Consider the following 16,445-nt stretch of genomic DNA (forward strand, 5'->3'; position numbering starts at 1 on the left):
TAGTTTTAAGGCAGTATTGTTAGCTTTTGACAGTCTGTTTAAGTTTTGCCTGTATTATTACGTAAGGCTCATAAATATGTTGCTTGTGAAGAGATACATTTGAGAAAAGAAATTTAAAAAAGAAATTCTTAGAGAAAAGAAATTTTAAAAAGAAATTCTTAGAGAAAAGAAATTTTAAAAAGAAATTCTTAGAGAAAAGAAATAAAAAAAAAGAAAAGAAAAAAGAGAGAGAAGGGTAATAAGTATTATACAATTGCAATTAAACTGAATGGCTACATTTAGAGAAGGTAAAACTATAGTTTTATTAAGTGTTCTATAAAGTTAAAATAGTAATTAATCAATAAGAAGGTAACTATATTTACTTTTCACTTCTATTGATCACAGAAGAAGAAAAAAAAAAAAAAAAAAAACATTTAAGAAAAAAATCAGACATGCCCGAATTGTAATGTACTGCATAGATTAACTAACTTGGATGTAATTTGCTGTATAATACTTGCTATCCAATCGAAATAAAGAGTGACATTTCTCTTTTTGGTCTTATTGCTTTTAGTACACTTTGTTAACCTGGTAGGACCAACAGAAAAATATTTAATCCTGATGACTCACTGGTTAGTAGTGATTCTTTTGTACCTTTCGAATAGTCTTTAATCTTGTATGTCCAGTTTTTTTCTCCCCCTCCATTTATATTGTTTTACATTTTGTGAAAGCTGAGTGGCATTAAGAGGTGGTACTGTGTACATTACTCCACCATGTCCAGACAAGTACAGTTTCTCGTACAACAGAACACTGCTTTTCAACACAATGCCATGCTTTTTACTATCCAAAACCTTCTCAATGTTCACCATATGCCTATGTAGGTATTATCACGGAAAATAAGAGAAATTCTGGTAGAGTTTGTGGCTATGAACAATAAATAAGCTAACCCTAGTGCATTTACATTCTAGGAGGGCATTACAAAAATACCTTACGTTACCAAAAAAAAAAAAAAAAAAAAAAAAAAAAAAAAGGCCAAAACATTATTCTGACAGGGGGCGAAATTGATGTTTTAATAGTTTGGGAGGGAAGCCACAGATCATCACACTTTATAATTCTACAAAAGGAGAGAGTGGACTGATATAGTTGGTTGAATTGTGTGCTATGAATATCAGCTAGAATACTAATAGTAGTTTGATGCAAGAAAGCAAGGTTATGCAGCATTGGCAAAAAAAAAAAAAAATATCCCATATTACCTCTCCATCCTCTTTCTATTAATTTGTCTAGTTTTTCCTATCCAGACAAATTTATTCAAGGAAGAACTAGACAAATTGGTGGAACAAACTACCAACTTCTACAGCACCAGATTGGAAGTTTCTTCCACCATACAACTACCCACTAAGAGCACCCTTTTGTTTTCCTCATTAATTTTGTTGTTCTTCTCTACTCTAATTCAAACAGATCCACATCTACCTTCAAAACTCAAGATGTGGCCTTAGCATTGCCTTATACAATGGGATAATAACCTCCTTATTCCTGCTAGAAAAATTCCTGCATATCATTGACAAAACCCTTTAAGGTAGAATTCCACTCCTAATACCTATATTTTCAACAATAATTTTTTCCTAACTGTACTGCAAATATTCAGTGAATACTACCCACTGATCTTTGTTTTTTTAAATTTAAGTGACTAATTGCCACTCTTCACTGTCCCACTTTCTAACCTATACAGTTGCCATCTTGCAATATGATTGCAAATGCATGCAAATATGACAGTGATCCACACTGTTCTTTACAAAAAAAATGATAAATTACGGATCAAATTTGAATCCCACCTCCATATAATAAACAATATATAAGAATAGAATAGGTTATGTACTATTTTCTTATTGTGAATTTCAAAGGCAATCATCTGGATAACACAAATATCAAGTGACAATTATTTATTAATGTTATTCTCCAACAAATATTCATACAATTATAACAATTAAAGACAATTAAAATTAGTTATTGGGCAGTTGGTGGTGTGCTGTGTGTGTGTGTGTGGGGGGGGGAGATTCACTATGGGTTGATATAATGTTTATTTTCTAGTTGAATTAAAAAAAAAAAAGCAAATAAATCATACGTACTGCAGATCCAGTAATGATGTGGACAGGTGCTTTTGGGTTTGTATATGGTTCCTTGTAGCTACCATTGTAAACCTAAAGAAAATTTTTTTTTAATTAAAAATTGAAACTGAAGTTGCCTTGATGTATGAAAAGGAGGGAGGGGGGGGGAGAGAGAGAGAGAGAGAGAGAGATGTAATAATAGCATCAAAAACAATGCCAACAGTTATTCCCCCCTACCCCAATTAGCATTTTAAACAACAAACTAAGGTTATCACCAATAATTTAAAACATGAGAAAGCATTGAAAGTTCATGAAATTTTATTTTAAAAGAATTTCTCATATTTAAAAATATATTAATATTCATCATCATGGGTTCCTTCAGTCTCTACGACTGGTTGGTAGCACTGATGACCTTTTTCCACATCTCTCTGTTGAGTGCCAGCTTCTTCAAGTCCTGGTATGATCTTGTTGTTGTATCCCTTTGCAGTTGCTTTATGAAATTGTTTTTCGGTTGCCCTCTGGGTCTAGTTCCATTAATCTTTCCTTCTATAATCAGGCTTAACATTTCACTGTGTCTTAGGTTATGTCCGAACCACCTTCCTCTTCACTCCTTGATTAGGTTTATCATTTTTCGTTTTTCTCCTAGCTCTTCTAAGACTTCGGGCTTATTTTCTTGAATTTTCTCCAGCACCACATCTCAAATGCTTCAATTCTTTGTCCGTCTTGTTTCTTTATCGTCCAGGTTTTGGATGCATATAGGGCCATGTTCCAAATATAGGATTTTAGAATTCTTTTCCTTATATGATTATTCAAATACTTTGTCAGAATTTTTTGTTTTTCCTTGAAAGCTTGTTTTGCTTGCCCAATTCTTGCTTTTATTTCATTGGTGCATCTTACCTCTTGGCTCAGCATTTGTCCTAAATATTTAAATTTTGCTACTTGTTCAATATTATTGTTTCCTGTTTTGATGTTTATAGTTTTGGAGTCCTTTGAGAATGTCATGCACTTAATTTTCATATCATAAGCCTCTGCTGTGTGGTTGATCAGCTTTAACATCTCGATCAGGTCACTCTTTCTGGTTGCTACAATTGCTTGATCATTCGCAAATTTTATTGCTTTTATTTGTTCGCCATTTATGGTCACTCCTAAATTGCTGTTTCCAAGGGCTTCTGCCATCATTTCCTCCACATAGAGGTTAAATAGCCCTGGTGAAAGTAGGCAGCTTTGTCGTACTCCTTTTTTTATTTTTGTTGGGTCTGTTTCCAAGTTATCAATGTATACTATGGCTTTCTGGTCTTTGTACAATGTTTTTATTAAGTTTAGTATGTTTTCATCCATTCCTATTTTTTCCAGGATTGAGAAGAGTTTTGGCCATTGTATTCTGTTGAAGGCTTTCTCGTAATCAATGAAGCAAATGTAAAGATTTTTTCCTAGGTCAATAAATCTCTCTCCCATGAGCCTTAGGGCTGCAATGGCATCTCTTTGCCCCTATCTTTCCTGAAATAAAATTGGTTGTGTGCTAAATATCTGTTAATTTTGTCACTGATTCTCTGTTTTATTATTTTTAGTAGTATTTTGGATACATACGGGATAAGGCTAATAGTCCGGTGTTGGCTGCATTCCTTGGTATTGTGCTTTTTGGGGAATGGGATCATGACTGCTGTGCAATGATCTTCAGGCCACGAACCTTCTTTGTACATCTGGTTTGTTAAGGTGAAAATACATTCATGTATCTCATCACCACCCTCTTTAATGAGCTCAATGGGCAAGGAGTCAATTCCTGCTGCTTTTCCATTAGGTACTGCTTTTAGTGCAGCTTCAAATTCTTCTTTGGTTATTGGCAGATCTCCCATGTTGTCTTCTGAGCCACTCCTTTTGATTTCTATTTCTTGTTGATTGTCTTTTTGGTAGAGTTCGGTGATATATTCTTTCCATCTTGTTTTTATTTCTCAGGTTCTGTCAAAAGTTACCCATGTTTGTTGTTTATAGTGCTGGATCTTATTCCCTTCTTCCTTGTGAAGTGTCTAATTTTGTTGAAAGCTAGATCTGATCTGCCTTTTTTATCTAGATCTTCAATGAATCTACACCTCTTGCTCCACCATGTTTCCCTTGCTTGCCTACATTCTCTTTGTAGTTCATTCCTTAATTTCTTATATTTTGCTACACCTTCTTCAGTATTGTTGGTTTTCCATTTCCTTTTTTCCTCTACTTTTGCACATATTTCTTGTGAGATCCAGGGTTTCCTCGCTTCTGTTCCTTTGAAGTCTACAATTTCTGTTGTTGCTCTGGTGATGGTTTCTTTAATAAACTTTCATTTTTCTTCTACTGTTTTGTTTTCATTAAGGTTTTTTTGTACCGCTTCGCCTATTGTGTCTTTGAATTTTTGCTTTGCTTCTTCTTGTTTTAATAATTCTAAATTCCACTTCTTCCTGTTGCTCCTTTTCTTTAGTGTTTTAAATTTTAGTCTGCTCTTTAACATTACAAGATTGTGATCACTATCTGCATCTGGGTAAGCTATGGACTTTCTGACTTGATTTCGATATCTTTCTTTTACTAGGATATAATCTAGCTGATATATATTTGAGTCTCCTGGGTTCTTCCATGTATACCTTCTTCTTTTGGGAACTTGGTACCATGTATTTGTGATGATGAGTTTCTCTTGTCACTCATATTAATATTAAGGGTCATTATTGTAATGATGATTTTAATTGGTCAAAATCATTTTGACTTTTACAGCAATAATTCTGCATGAGTAAGGTTGCTGCAAGTAATCTAGCAAAGAGGAGAAAAAAAAAGCAATATTTTGCTAGAAACATCTTTAATGTAGATTCATTTTCTTGACAACAAGTACAGTGATTGCAGCACTCAAGAAACTTAGGTAACTGGCACATGTTATATGATGTATAGTGAAATTAAGAGGATTTTTGATCAAAACAGACCAAACTAACTCAATATTCTTACTTGGCAAAAGATCTTAACATGATCACTGTCACCTATTTTTCACAAAACATCTGTGCCATTAGTATTATTTATACACATTTGTATTGTCCTAGATTTCATTTACTATATCCTAAATATATTGATTTTGGATATTTAGTGAGGAGGAGGAAAGGGGGGGCAGCAAAATACAGCGTGAAAAAAAAAAATATATATACACAATCCCATCTTGCACCTATGGTCAGTATTAGACTTTCATTTTATATAGTTAATATGCTAACCATCATTCTCTGAGAGGTTAAAATACAGAAAATATCTTCCAAATCAAAATTTTACCTTGCTTCTTGCTGCTGTAAGAAACAAAGAAAAAATGTGCCAGAAATGAGAGGTTGTCATATCCTCTAGGTGTGCATTCCTTCAGAGCACACATTCAGTAATTGCTTAAACAGGAAGTGTATTTGAATCGAGTGACAGTGGTGTGAGAATGAAAGAGTGGAAAAAATTATTTTCTCCAAACTGAATCTGAATCATTGTATAAGGCTCATTACAATAATCAAGTATATTGATTAAAAGTTATTTAATACAGCATGAATGAGTTAACTGCATATTAAAATCAGTGTGATGTTGGATTTCTTCAATTTATAACACACACACACAGCAATCTGTTCTAAAAATAGCTTCTAATTATCAGATTGCGGTATATACCTGAATACTGCTGGTGCAAGGTCATTTCGCTATTTTTCACCCACATGCATTGTAACACGTTCATTTCATTCATCACTTGTGTTCTGCCAAGGGCAGGTTCATGTATATACTCAACTATCTCTCCATACCTCACTATCCTCAGTCCTCCTCTTTCATATCCATCATTATATCACAGTTTTCTCTCTGCATCTTTTCTCCTCAACTTTTCTCTCCACATCTTTCATCAATTCCTCATCTTGCAGCACATATCCAATCCAATTCAGTTTGGTAACAGGGTGATTTAAAAATAATTTACGGGGTTTTGTCCTTGTATCACTTGAAGTACTTGTTCAAAAGAGTTGAAATTTTAGAATATTTCTGGGGGGCATCCAAAAAGTTTAACTCATTAAAAAAAAAAAGCTCATTTTCAGTTATTTATTTTTTAATATAGTGTCCTTATACTTCAATGCACACATTCCATTTTTCTTGAAGACTTTTGATACCTACTAACTAAAATTCTGGAATGCTCTTCAAAACCTTAACTGCATCATCTGAAAGTCTGTATAAATTTTAAGAAATTATAAATAAATATACCAAATATTTAGTTACTTACAGTGACTTTATTGAATGATATGCTGAGTAATTGTACACTATGAACAGACATTGTTATGAAGGAGAGAGAGAGAGAGAGAGAGAGAGAGAGAGAGAGAGAGAGAGAGAGAGAGAGAGAGAGAGAGAGAGAGTTTGTTTGTTTGGTTTTTAGGAGCATTAGCAACTAAGGCCATATTGCTCTGGGGATATGCGGTGGTCATTCCCTGACCTTTCCGCATCCTCCATATTTGGTGGTCGCGGGCTCGAACCCCGGTCTAATCAAGAAGTGTGTGCTATGCACTGCTGCTCCTGCCCACCTGGCTACGGAGGCACCTGAGAGAGAGAGAGAGAGAGAGAGAGAGAGAGAGAGAGAGAGAGAGAGAGAGAGAGACCTCTTGCCAAATTTCTTTTGGAAGTAGCAACAAAGTATTCTTCTGTTGTTTTGGTTGGTTTTATCATGTAATCCCAGTGATAAAACCACATCTCATTACCAGAAATGGTCCTAGAAATATTCTGGGTTGGCTTTGAAAAGAACCAAAATTTCAATGGAAGATTAAACACAATGTTTATGATCACATACAGTCAATTTCCTTGAAACCATCTTTCAGCCATTTTAAGTGAGCAAATGCTAATTAAAAAAATAAATAATAAAAATAATAATAAAATAAAAATTGCTTCATTATCGATAGCACCAAATGGTCATCCACACCTTGGAATATTTCCAGCCAATTTTAAATTTGTTATATCATTTAGAAATTGTAGTATAATGACAGCACATTCCATATAAATCTCCATTTATGTTTTAGGTTATTTCTTTCCAAAGATAAAACTTTTGATCTGTCATCAAACTCTTGCTCTGGAATTTCCATTACTCTGTTACCTTAAAAAAAAAAAAAAAGAAAAGCGCATTAAATATGAGTTAGTAAACATTTATAACTACTACAGCTTGCAAAGCATTTTGAATGCCCTCTGTACATTGGGTACGTACCTAAGGTATCCAATGTTTGATCTGCATAGTTCAAATTTGTGCTATCAGGAACAGATGATCATATTCTGTCTAAAAGATTTATTACTTGTACAAAGACTCCTCCATAAACAGGTGGGCAGGAGCAGCAGTGCGTAGCACATGCTTCTTGATTAGACCGGGGTTCGAGCCCGTGACCACCAAATACGGAGGATGCGAAAAGGTCAAGAAATGACCACCGCATATCCCGGGAGCAATATGGCCTTAGTTGCTAATGCTCATAAAAACCAAATTACAAACAAATTTATTTTACAACATTCTTTCGACATGATTACCACTAACATCTACACATTTCATATGGCTGATCACTGATGAATGTGTTTTTCCTGGGAGGTTTGTCACTATTTAATTAATTAAAGACCCGTAGCATTGATAGTGCTGTGGGGATCCCTGTGAATGAACTCTGGACTTTATGTATCCCATAATCAGAAATTTGCTTGTGGAAACCATGGGGTCCACATGCACAGAAAGTGATGTGATTTTTTTTTTGCATAGAAAAGTGTTAAGATTTACCCTGACAGGGAAATTTTTATTCAGAATCTTCTTTCATTTTGCAGCCAATGTGTGGAGTAAAATGCCATCTTACATGAAACTAATTTTCTTACATGCAGCTTTACACTACCTGTTGCTCTTGTAGAACTGGTATGACCTTGACATATAACAAACTGAGATATATCTGCTGTCATGATGACATGTTTTTCATTACTGTGCCATTAATTTCTCAAAACAAGTATGGACCAGGGATGAACTCATACTGAACTGACATTTTCATGTTGAGAATCTAATGAGCTGAATAGATATTTGGTTTTGATCAGATAACAATTTTGTATGTTAGAACCACTTTGACAGAGTGAAGTGTGCTTCATCTCCCCATAGGGTGCTGGGTTATTCCTTATCCTCTTCCAACCTGACAAAAAAAACAGTAGCACAAAGCTCAGATGCAAACCATAGTCATCTGCTTGGGTCAGTTGAGACCTTAATACATAAATGCACCAAGTGTTTTATGAAGATCCTTCTATATCTTGTTGTTGTTGTTATGGGGGTTTAATGGTGCATAAGCTACCATTCAACTCCCACCCCCCATAACAAGGTGCATTATAGCCATTATATGACTATAATGCACCTTCTATACCTTGTCTTGGAAATACAGCAGACCCTTGATTTACCGGGATCGGTTTAACCAGGACACTTCAAGACTCCAAATAAAAAAAATCAAAAAAAAAATCAACCAGAAATCATAAAATTCAAGTAATAACTAGAATAGGTATAAACAAATATTTTGCAAGTCGTAAATAAGCGACAAGGAGGGCGTTATAAAGTCGTCATTGGGAGATTATTATCTTGCAACCCCCCACTGTCTTCACACGCGATGCTCAAAAAAAAAAAAAAAAAAAAGAGAGAACAAATGTTAGTTTGTTTTAGTGCGTTGCTTCGGTTGTGTTCCATCGCACCGGAAAGAGAAAAAAATTTATTAAACAAAAACTTGAAATTATTCAAAAGTTTGAAAACGGTGCATCCCTTAATTAATGACCATTACAATGTTGGTTACCAAACCATATGCGACATTGTAAAAAATAAAGGGAAACTATTAGATTTAAAATCAACATCGAAAAAAAAATAAAGGGAAGCATCACATTGGACATGCGAGTAGTGTGTGGTAAGTTTTTATCTATCGCCATACATTTTTACGTAGATTGCTAAACATTTTTGGATATAGTAGGTCCCCAACTTAGGTAACTTCGAACTTACGTTAATTTTTTTTCCTTTTTTTACGACTGTAAAATTTAAAACAGAATAATAATAATAAGCAATCAATACCGATGATCACGGCAGGCACAAATTGCTCAAGCGAGATATGGAGTAACAAGCTTAAAAATAGGAATGAAGACAAGATTCTTAAAATATATTTAGGTTTTTGTTATATAACTGAAGATTTCAGTGAAGAGCACACACATTTTACCATAATAACATAAAATCCCACAGAATTCCAGCTATTGGTATTATTGCAAATGCAATACGATCGAGTATACTACTGTTTATAATGATTTTCACTAACAGAAAAGCCCAATAACGCAGAAAATGCAAATTGTTTTATGGTAGTTACCTCCAGAAATGTGTTTTAGTAAAATGTGAGCTTGTGTGGGGTGATAACAGTGAGTTTTTGCTTTAACCCTGTGAAGTTCTTTTCAGAAAATTTAATTTTCTGTTATCATGGACAGCGGGTACTAGTAAATTTATCAAAAAAAGGAAAGTGATCGAGTTAGATTGGAAAATTAAAATAACAAGGATGTATGAAAATGGCCAAACATTAAAGAGTATCGTGCGGAATTCAGATTTGTCAGTGGCAGCGGTGAACATAATAATAAAGGACAAAGACAGAATACGAGACGCAATGAAGTTATCGGCACCGATGAAGTCAACTATGATAACCAAGGCTACAAAATACACTGGTGTGCAAAACTTATAAGGACCAGTCAGGTTTTCACCTGTAGCTTCTCATAGGAGTGGCCTGGATATGGGAAAAGCATACCAAGGGAACCTCGTGAGGTACAGAAATGATGAAGGAAACAAGACCGGCACAACAATGGAAACAAAACAGTACAGAGGGACTTTATTCAAAAATGGCAACATAGCACTGGCTACCATGATACAGATGCATCACTGCCAAAGGTGGAACAAAGGGAAGAGGTAGTCCTTAGTAGGAGAGATGGCCGCCACTAATGTCGATGCAGGCTTCGCACCATCTGTCCATACTTAGAACTATGTTATTGATAACTTCTTATAGTAACATCGTCCATTCCTCTGTCAGCGCCATCTTCAGCTGGTGAACATTTTCTGGTGGGTGTGGATGTGCCGCAAGGCATCTCCCCCAGAGCGACCCATACGTGTTCGATGAGATTTAGATCGGCGGAACGGGCAGGCCAATCCATGCGAACAATGTCAGCATTTCACAGCTGCAGTGCGATGGGGGTATGGTGTTATCATCCATAAACACGAACTGGGGGCCAATAGCACTTTGGAACAGATGCACACGGGGAAGGATTACTTCAGTACAGTAGCGTGCACCGGTTACAGTACTGCCTTCCAGTACCTGGAGTTGTGTACGTCCATCAGATAATGCCTCCCCAGACGAGAACACCTCGACCGCCATATCGATCCCTTTCAGTGATTTTTGCGGAATGATACCGTGTGCTAACCTCTCGCCAGATTAGCTGACATCCAGAATCGCTGCTGAGACTGAATCTACTCTCATCAGTAAAGAGTACCTTACCCCATTGCGCTGATGATGAAGTCGTGCATCAAACACAAGTCCTTGTGTTTGATGCATAACTGTAAACGGTGTCTCCGATGGGCAGGTGTTAAAGGGCACACCGTACTGGCCGTCGGGCAAACAGTCCACCTTTGTGGAGTCTCCTGGCCACAGTAAACCGCGATATCCTGTGTCCTGTGCAGCTGGTTAGCAATGGATCCCGCTGTCTGGTGTCAGTCCCTCTTGGCCTGTAGGAATATATAACAGTCATCATTGGACATTGTTTTTCGTGGACGATCACTACTGGTCCTTCGAACAGCTGTACCTGTCGTTCTGAAGGCCGACCACGTATGTGCGAGATGCTTTGGGCGATACCGAACTCTGCAGCCACACTCCTTGCACTTCGACCTTTCTCAAGCTTTCCAATTATTCAACCTCGGGTAAAGTCATCCATATGTTGTCTACTGGCCATTTCGTTGTCTGTAGCACGGTATGAAACCAATCGAACGTCTGTACCAATCGTGCTCACCATTCGGTAATTTGCACATAAATGCTGCTTTTATTTGTTTATGTGAGCCCTTTCATCATGATTCAAATTTTTGCATGTGCACCAGCTTTCTACTGAACGGCCACAGTTATGCAAATCGCCACAGACTGTTTCATTTGATTTTGTGGTTGTAATCTTTAGAAATAGTGTTGGTCCTTAAGTTTTGCACGCCAGTGTATACAGGGTGATTCACTACCACTGCAACAAACTTGCAGGAGGTGTAGGGGGCACAAAGACTAATCGGAATCACATAGCATTGCAGGGTCCGAAATGTCTTCGTCATGCAGTAGAGGATGTTGAAAGGGAGGTCGCGTGAACAGCGATCCCGCTGGAAGTCAGCATTTGCGAACTGGTTCCCGAGGCAGTAGGATGGACGAGTATTCAAACGTTGAACTGGCCGACATGCACCTCGCGTATGGAGCTGTGGACTGTAACGGGCGTGCCGCTCTGCGCTTGTACCAGGAACGTTTCCCACACAGGCGTGCTCCTCATCATACGATTTTAATCGTATGATGAGAAGGTTACGTGAGACTGGTTGTTTCAAGAGAGGTATCATGAATCGAGAGCGAACGATGAGGATGCCAGACAATGAGGAGAATGTCCTACGTCTTGCAGAAGGCAATCCGAGTACAAGTACTCGAGCGATAGGCCAACGATTGGGTATTTCCCAATCCACTGTATGGAGGATACTGTCAACAAACCAAACGAGTTCATACCATCTGCAATGCATCCAATCATTGGAGCCTGCGGATTATCCACTCTGGAGGACTTTTGCTACTTGGTTTCTTCAACAGAAACGGTTTGCAAATGCTGACTTCCAGTGGGCTGTTCACGCGACCTCCCGTTCAACACCCTCTACCGCATGACGAAGGCATTTCGGACCCTGCAATGCTATGTGATTCCGATTCGTCTTTGTGTCCCCTACACCTGCAAGTTTGTTGCACTAGTAGTGAATCACCCTGTATATCAGTTTTTACTGTCGATTTCTTCCTTTATGTATCACTCCAGCAACTTCACCACTGACCCCAGATAAAGTTTTTAATTGAACTAATTAAAAATATATAACTATTTTTCTTCATTCTTCTGAGGATATTATGTGGTTTTTGTAATTTTGGCATATCACGGATATAGGAGCAATATTTTATTAGTCATTCCCGAGTTACGCAAAACTCTACTTATTTAAGAGGTCCTGGAACGTATGTCGAGGAGTTACTGTATTTTTGGATTAACCAGGATTTTTATTTTACCATCCATCATCCTGGAAAATCGAGAGTCTACTGTATCTTGAAAATATTGAAAATGCAATAACGTGTCCTGTCCAATGGCGAAGAAGAGGTGTCCCTTTTAAAAAAAACTAATGCAGCAAAGACGTCAGCAACACTTTCTATACCTGCACAAAATTATCCTTTACATAGTCTAATGCACATGCAACCTCAGATTTATTTATAAAATTGTTTCAGTAAAGCTCTGACAATTTGCAAGAATGTACATGTTGATATTCCTATGATGCACCTTTACACTGCATCCATCTCTACATATATCAATGCTTTCCTAATTCACCATGTTGTACCCGTCAGAATCACTGTGGACAGGTGACTGTTTTACTTTGTGTATTTTAATAAACAACCATCTTATACCTGCTGGCAAACCTGAGATATGAAATTAAACAAATCTAATATTGCATACTAAAAAACATGGCCAAATATTTAAAATATTCCATAACTTCAGCTCTGTCCAACAACTGCAGGAAGCATTTCTTCCATTTATCTCGGAAATTTCTTCACAAATACACAACTTGATATCTAGTAATTCGTGGCTTAATTGTGTACACATGGCTCTCGAAAATACCTTGAAATATCCCTATAAGAAATCAGTTGCTAAAAGATTAGGTGGTAGCCACGGCTCATCTCCAAAGTGGGAAATGAGCCTTGAGAGGTTTTCCACTCGTTCTTGCACATAAGAAACATTACCGCACATATGGAAGAAAAACCAATAATGAAATGTGTCAGTTGTTTCTGACAGATCCTACTTTGAATGATATAAGGCTCCAAATTTTTTTATAATCATGTTGTATATAATAATAAGTACAGGCACTCCTAGACTTACATAAGGGTTGCGTTTCGCGAAACTCTGAGTAAGTCGAGTTTTACATAAGTCAGAATTTCCCTAAATGCTTATGCAGCACTTGCAACTATGATTGCTGAATTTGATTGAAAAAAAAAAAAAAAAAAAAAAAAATGTTTGACAAACATGTAAATAGAATTATTTATTCAATTTTTTTTTATCTCATGCACAGGAAAAATTACAAAAATTTCAAAATTATAAAATTACAAAAAAAGGGAGGGGACAGGCATAATGTCAGCAAGTTTTACCTTTTGAACATCATTGCCAGAATCAATGTCTCCAGCTGATAAGTACAGCGCTGCAGAGGTTGAGGATTATGGAAATTTAGAAGGTTTTTTTTCCAAACATATCACAAAATTTCCCTGCTGCTGCAGAATTGGCACTGGGTACTTTACTGAATACTTTAACGTTGTGGAAACCAGCACGATGCTTGAACCTATTAAACCACCTGTTGCTTGCCACGAACTTGGCTTGGGATTCGCTGTACTTATCCTTAATATCTTCTTAAATACTTGTTGCTTTTGCTTGAATGATCATTAGACTCAGGGACACTCGCTTCTGAATCTGATTTTCCATTCATATTATTAATAGCTGTTCCATCTTTGATAAATAGCACCCGAATGCTGTTTTGTGATCACTGTTGACCTTAAATGCATTGATTCTTTAGCATGTTCTTTTCTACACTCACTGTCCTTTAAAATAGTATTCACTGTTGAAGCAGTGAGACCTAATTCCCATGCAATAGGTGACAAACTTTGTCCTGCTTCTTACTTAAATCATTTTCATCTTTATTTCTAAATCAATTTTGTTTGGTTTCCTAGCATTGCCACTACTTGCACTTTCCGCTGGTTTCTTTCCCTTCATCATTGTAATAAATAAATAGGAATGAAGAGAAGATTCTGAAAATTTATTTATATTTCTTATATGATTGAAGATTTCAGTGAAGGGGAACACATTGCACTATAACCCCAGGGTCCTGAGCTGGATATCATCAGTCTTCTCTTTTTTGGTGATTCCCTCCTTCTCTCTCTCTTCTCTCTCTCTGTCTGTCTCATGGTACTCAAATTTTTTTGACTGGTGCAACATAAGCCTCAGGCTTTCTTGCACCATTATGGCTAATAATAACGTAAAAGCCCACACAATTCCAGCTATTGGTAGTATTTGCTATACAAATACTTCTTGCATTTGCTATACATATGCAAGAAGATCGAGTTTACTATCTGTTATAATAGATTGTGCTAATAGAAAAGCACAAATAAACCGGAAAGTGCAAATTGTTTTTATTGTTTTATGGTAGTGACCTCCAGAAATGTGTTTTAGAAAACTATCACAAAGCCGTTCAAAATTGATTCTTATAATGGAACATTTGATAACGATGAAAGGGTAGCACTCCATTATAAAAATGACCTTTTAGAGTGATAAATAGTTTAGTTATATAGCAAAAATTTAAACTTCTGAGGTCATGGAACGAATTACCAAAAAAACAATGCTCACAATACCTCCATTTATTCCTACGGAATGCAAAATGCGTTTCCACAATTTTAAGTTTACACCAGCAAGCAAAAACTTATGTAAAGTTGAATTAACGTAAGTCGAGTATTGCTTAAGTTGGGGAGTGCCTGTATTATTAATAAAATTATCAAAATTAGCTACTGTATCCATATAACCTCACTACTTCTTTTGGACAGAACAGACCACTATGGTTTGCTGCTTTAGGTTCTTTTCAAACAACTGTGACATATATGTATTTTCAATACCCACAAGCTACTCATTACCAAACAAGGAACTTGTGGAATGTCTACAGGAAAATTATAGTATTTTTTTTAAGTGCTTTACTGCCTTAGAAAGTGTTGTAATTGATTTTGTATGACTATTGTCAATTTTTGCTGAAATATTCTGGTTGCCAACTTCTTTTCATCTTGCAGAGCAGTCATAAGCATGGACATAATCCCAAACATGATAGAGAAGTTCATTTTTTCTTGAAAGTCAGTTCAAATGTCAGCACTTGTTCTGTTATCATTCACATTTTGTTCTTCTTGCCCTTCTATTAACATTTCACTAAGTCCAGCCTATCTAAAGCAGCTCTTAATAATGTGTGTATAATAGTAATTCCATGATGCTGTAAGAAAGAATATTACATCCAACAAAGATAGTTGCAGTTGATTGAACTTTTAGGTTATCCTTGGCAGAACCAACAAACAATGAATTTTCAGAACCTCTGCTTTAATGCTGTGCTTAATGGTAAAAATTCTATGTGCACATTCTTTAGGACTTCCAGCATCTTTTGAATAAGCCATTTTCCAGTTTATGTGTTGTAGGAATTCCCACAAAATCTTGCATTCCATCTATGCATTTATTATCTCTCATTAAGTGCATGGCTTCACATTTTTGAAACATCATACTGCTTTTTTTAAATTTTCCTATAACAAGGAGTGACAGTTTTTGCACTGAATGTGGCACGAGTGTCACATTTTTGAAACATCATAGCCTTTTTTTGACTTTCCTGTAACAACGAGTGAGTGGCACCTTTTCACATCTTCTTGTGGCCTTTTGCACCCAAGAGCCATGACTAATTCACTTACTCCATGACAATGTTATCATTGAAATTGTAAATTTTGTCAGGGAGCAAATTATAAAGTTAGTCATTTTACATCTACATTGAAAATATCCTTGGTAATGTATTTTTTTTTATAATTTTTATTTAAGCTGTAATTTATAAGGTCTTATGAAATCTGCATTTTATTTTAACATTTAATTATTTGCCTCCTAGTTTGAGAGCAAGAATAAATATGAATTCAGAAATGATCACAAAACTGATTTCTCAATTTGAAAATTTTAATTATTCATCAATAATTGAACTTACATTTCTGTTGTAAACTGGCCATAACCTTTCATAAACGTGTTCATGAGCCCATAATTCAAGATCAACTCCATATTTATAAAACATATCTTCAAGGCCAAACAGATGAATAAAGGGAATGCCTTTCCTAATCTGAAAGAATATAGGTGCAACATAAATAATCAAAGATACCAAAAAAAAAAAAAAAAAAAAACCCTTATGTTATATGAATTACAACTAATCTTATCCTAAAACAGTGATAAACAGCTATTGCTAACAGTAATTTAAGCACCAAAACCCAGCTTCCTAGAAGAGCAGTAATACAGTGAGAACTGAAACTGTCTGTAAGGACATGGAAAGGTAGGAAA

At 36.0% G+C, this 16,445-nt stretch overlaps 1 protein-coding gene across 1 annotated transcript in view; it reads right to left on the reverse strand.

Moving 5' to 3' along the window:
* LOC150084729 (acid phosphatase type 7) overlaps positions 1-16,445 on the reverse strand; it is a 214,069-nt gene that overhangs the window by 46,429 nt on the left and 151,195 nt on the right. The window contains exons 9-10 of the mRNA XM_090375467.1: positions 16,102-16,230; positions 2,103-2,174 (exon numbers count right to left, since the gene is read on the reverse strand). Coding sequence (XP_090231593.1) covers positions 2,103-2,174; positions 16,102-16,230 — 201 coding nt within the window. The remainder of the gene's footprint in view (positions 1-2,102; positions 2,175-16,101; positions 16,231-16,445) is intronic.

The sequence above is a fragment of the Mastigoproctus giganteus genome, chromosome 6 (assembly GCF_048544385.1).
Source record: "Mastigoproctus giganteus isolate SK-2022 chromosome 6, ASM4854438v1, whole genome shotgun sequence".
In the NCBI taxonomy this organism is placed as follows: domain Eukaryota; kingdom Metazoa; phylum Arthropoda; class Arachnida; order Uropygi; family Thelyphonidae; genus Mastigoproctus; species Mastigoproctus giganteus.